The 4,745-nt window shown below is 32.3% G+C and overlaps 1 protein-coding gene across 1 annotated transcript; it reads right to left on the reverse strand.

Annotated features, from left to right (window-relative positions):
- Positions 1-2,150: 2,150 nt before the first annotated feature.
- LOC145692255 (uncharacterized) lies at positions 2,151-3,435 on the reverse strand. The gene is made up of 2 exons (XM_081767551.1): positions 3,330-3,435; positions 2,151-2,588 (listed from the first exon to the last, which is right to left on the reverse strand). The coding sequence occupies exons 1-2, from the start codon at positions 3,375-3,377 to the stop codon at positions 2,151-2,153; spliced, it is 486 nt and encodes a 161-aa protein (XP_081623677.1). The 5' UTR covers positions 3,378-3,435.
- Positions 3,436-4,745: the final 1,310 nt, after the last annotated feature.

Below are 4,745 nucleotides of genomic sequence, written 5' to 3' on the forward strand. Positions count from 1 at the left end.
GAGATACATATTAAAATAAATACTGCAAATTCTACAAGTACTAAAGACTTTTATCGCTATATAGCTCGGAAAACAGATTGCCCCGTTTACGTTTGTAATGTTTCATAAATGCATGCATGTAATTATACACGCATGTATATAAATTTATAAGACGATCTATTGACTAAATACATATTCTGTGTCGCGATTATTATACGTCCAAGTGGATAAGAAATAACCCCTACACTTGTGACCACACTATTCATTAACTTGTGGAAATATAATACAATACTTTATGTAATTGTGTTCTGAGGTGTGTAAACGTTTATTGGTATTGCATTTCAACTGTTATGAGGTATAAAACGGCTGTTACATTAAACATGAAGATGACATACAGTAACAAGCAAGTAGTGGACATTCACTAAATATACGGTCTGACAATTCTAATTGTCACTAGGAAGGTCGACCACAACACCGCCCCGTGCAACAACAAAATAGGATTCTGCGCTCAGTTGAGAGAAACCCTGAAATTAGTATTAAACAGTTGGAGCAGCAACATGAGGTATCACTAATGTCAGAATGGAGAACATTAAATCATGCAAAATACGCCCATTTCACATACATGTCCAAGGGTTCGGATCATATGATTATGCAGCTCGTGTAGACTTCTGTAATTGATTTCTTCAGCAACGAGTCCTTCCAGATTTTCAATACCGAGTTCCTTTTGCGATGATGCAACATTCAAAAGAGGAGGAATCTTCAAGATTTACAATGAACAGCACTGGGCTCTCAACCGTCTCCATATCATGGTCTAAAGTAGTCACCACGTGCAGTTTTCCCGGAACGTATGGTGTAGCATCGTGGAAAACTACTTGCTGGGACTATTCTTTTTACCACGACGAATCCAAGGGCATTCCTACTTTTGTTTCCTGGAAAAACAACTACCCATGTTAATGGAGAACGTTAATCTCGCAATTTCGCAACAAGAGTCAACATATACTTCATGCACGAAGGTACTCCTCCTGCAGTGAGACATTTTCTTGACTTAAGTTACCCGAGATGATGGATTGGTCGCAGAGGTTCAGCACCATATCCAACCATTATAAACCAGTTTAAATTTATTGGATTTTTATCTTTCGGGATATTGTAGTCAGCTACTCTATGAACAACGCATTCCTAATGTTGACATCCTTAGCGAACGTCTTCGTGGGAAGGCGTGCTGAAACATGTAATTGAGCTAATTGAAAACAATTTAACATATTTTGGCTTCAAGTATTTCAATAAATTAATTTGGTTCTGAATTTTTAATAATACTAATTATAGTAATTATTATCCTTATTAAAATTGTTATTATTATTTTATTTTTATTTTATTTGAACATCTTTCATAGGCTTTTAAACACCTATGTTCATATGAAACTTCTCATTTCTTTGGGCCTCTGGAATTCATATCTAAAGTTTGCGTAGTTAATTACTGGACAATCTAATATACTTATATTTTTGTATCACAACTGCGGGAATGAAAATATGTATAATGAATAAATATACTTACCATATATTTCCTTTGTACCTTAAGTTATTTTGTTTGCAACATGTAATATTCTAGCAGATTGTTATCTTCACTTTTGATCTAATTTTAAATCATAAATTTCTATTTCTTCAAATTTCATCGTCAATCACCACAAAATAAAAGTTTTATAAAAAAGTAGCGATTTACTTTCCTTTACACTTATATAAAGTAAGTAATTTCAAAATGTGCCATGATATAAAAATGTATTAAATAACTTTCTAGAAATTAAAATACGAATCCTAGTTAAAAGTGGATCCACCAAGCACTAAACTTAATGGCATTTGGGTGAATATTCATTGTAGGGCTGTATAAAATGCACTGGTTATAACTTACTTTGTTAACAATTATCTAGAGTCCATACAGTATTATTCTACATCTAAAATTCCATCAGAGGTAATATTTTGTAAGGATTGTATTAAGAGAATATCATTTTAAGAAATAAGTATGAACTCATAATTAGGTTCCAATATAGTATAAGAGAAAAATAGATTGTGAGGTACTGTTCACTCATAAAACGAAGGACATTTTCTTGAAGTGTAATTTTATTGTCCTATTAATCTTTAATTTACATATTTTTTAAAATAAAAAGTTGTGTAAAGTGATCAATAGTAGCGACCAGAGATCAATGGTCGCGGCTCATACAAATTCAGAGGTCGTTTCTCATACCAGTTTACAGAAGTAATGTCTCCCAATTGTCTTCTCAAGATAGGAATGTACTCAAGTAAATAGGGAATTAGTTCCCGTACAAGACAGCGAGTGATATAATCTCTTTCAACAGCTAAAGGTGATCGCAATGGAAGTGGATAAGTAGGAACACCAATTCCGCGTGTGTTCCGAACAATTAAATCATTAGGAATACTAGTTTCTAAAACATCAGTAACTGGAACTCGGGAAGCAATGGGCGGAGAGCGAATTACTGGATAAGAGGTTTCAATATCACGTCTTTTTATTGGTATCTCAATTTCCTCATGTATAGTGGGTACAGCTGACAGACGGTCTATTCCTGTTGATGATCTCCACACTGCATTCACAAATACGTTCTAAAAAAAACAAGAAAAAACGAGCGATCATTATTAAGTACTGCGTCTGAAGTAAAATAAGGAATTTAAAATAAAAAATAACAGAAAATATTTATGTTAATTATAAAAGTTGAATTTAGAGAAAGGGACTATGTAATCAAAAATAAAAATACTCTTACAATGTAGTTTCACATGTTAATGTGTATCTTCCAAATTTCCTAAGATTTAAGGTATTTAAATATATCCACTAACTGGGTATGTTTTGTGACTCCATAAGTGTTGGGGTTAGACTCGAGTTAAATATGAAAGTAATACTTAAGAAAAGAATGTTTCTCATTTTTATTAATATATATCGTTTCTTGGGAACAGTTACTCATTTAGAGTTGCTTGCTTGCAATTAGACATTTCTTATTCATACTTTTAGTTCCAAGAAAACGAAATATTGATAAAATTTTAAAATTTTAATAATACGTAAAATATGGAAGAAATATTTCAAATAAAAATATTGTTCTCCATACCTACACTCATATGCTGTTATTTTCATAAATCCACGAAGAACGTAAGGAAGATAAACGAAATTCTATAACTATTAATTCTTTTTTACTTCATTTTCAACGAAGATAAGTAACGAATTGTAAGAGAGTTTATCTAAAGATAAACTGATAAACGAATATAGACAGTAAACGAAATCTTTAGTTATGATTAGTAAACATTCATATGTATATGAAATTAACTTATTTATTACTCTTGAAGAAACCCTACCTGGAAGAGCACGATTGCTAGGGGAACGAGTACAAATTTTCCAGCCATTTTGTTGAATCTATTAACTGCTTTCTGTTTGAAGAAATGCTTTGATGACACGACTTGTTCTGAGGAGATATTTATATGGTAACATTTGTTGTTTATGTCAATAATATAATGTTGATATTAAAAGAAATGTAAACAGTCGACTTTCAGTTATTGTTGGTTTACACTCAAGAGTTTCATGGTTGATCTGTTATTATTGGCAGAAATATATTAGCAATTGCTCATACTTTAAATTTTTATTTCTCGACTAGCGAAGGAGTTCCGATGGCCAGTTTTGTAATTAAAATGTAAACTGCAATGTTAACTTGTAATTAATCTCTGATAGTCCTTATCGTCATATTCTTTATAAAGTTCGTTACGCATATGACAAAGTTAAAAGAATCAAATATTTCAAAAGTATTTTTCAGAATATTTTAATTGTACTGTCCCCCTAATTGATTGGTTGATTGATTTCGTAGTAACATCTTTTAAAGCTTATGTTAACAAAAAATTATTGGAACGGAGGAAGATGTTGATTTCCTACGAGAGAACCAGTTTTCTCTGAATTGTTGGGAAGAGAAAAGAACTACTAAGTATTTTCAGAATACAAAATCTCTTAAATACCTTGTCACTCTATCAGTCTAGCTAATTCAGAACCTGATTACAGTGAGAATATAAATGAAAAACAAATGATTGACACAAGCTTTTCGCCAAAGCTTGATTGGATCTATAATCAAACTAGAGACAAAAAGCTAGCACCGTAGTTCAGCTGTAAAGAACATGTAATTAGTACAAGGGGTCTCTGTTTTGATCCCATGTGACGTGAATTTGTGGTGGACACCATACTGTTTGCTTTTCTCGGAGTTCTCCAGTTTCCTATCATATAGGATACTCACCACACTAATTCCAACATAAGCATTCACTTTCATTATTAATTCGTTTGTTTTCATCCAACAGGTTATGGTTTGAAGTTTACGGAAATTATTTAATTTCGTTTTTTTTTTTCTTGTTTAATGAGTTACGTCATTATGACATCCAACGCCTCAAATGTAGAGAGGTACTTTTCAAAGCTCAGAAGAATCAAAATATTTTTAAGGAATATCATTACACAGTGAAGATTAAGTGCGTTAGCATTGTTAAGTATTAAAAATGAAGTGTGTCTCAAAATTGTACTTGGACGGTGTGGTGAAAATTTCTAACCGAAAAACAAAGGTGATGTGGGAAATGGTGAATACGTGAAAGCCCTATTATATTGCCAAGTTCTTTCAGTTGAACGTCCCACGTTTCTGACCTTTAGGCTAAAGTAGATGGATGATTAGGTCAAGTGAATGATGGTTATTGGTGAAATGATAATGTGGGAGGAAATAGAAGTACCACAAGAAAACAGATGGC

The sequence above is a fragment of the Thermobia domestica genome, chromosome 8 (genome assembly GCF_964235325.1).
Source record: "Thermobia domestica chromosome 8, izTheDome1.hap1.1, whole genome shotgun sequence".
Lineage (NCBI taxonomy): Eukaryota > Metazoa > Arthropoda > Insecta > Zygentoma > Lepismatidae > Thermobia > Thermobia domestica.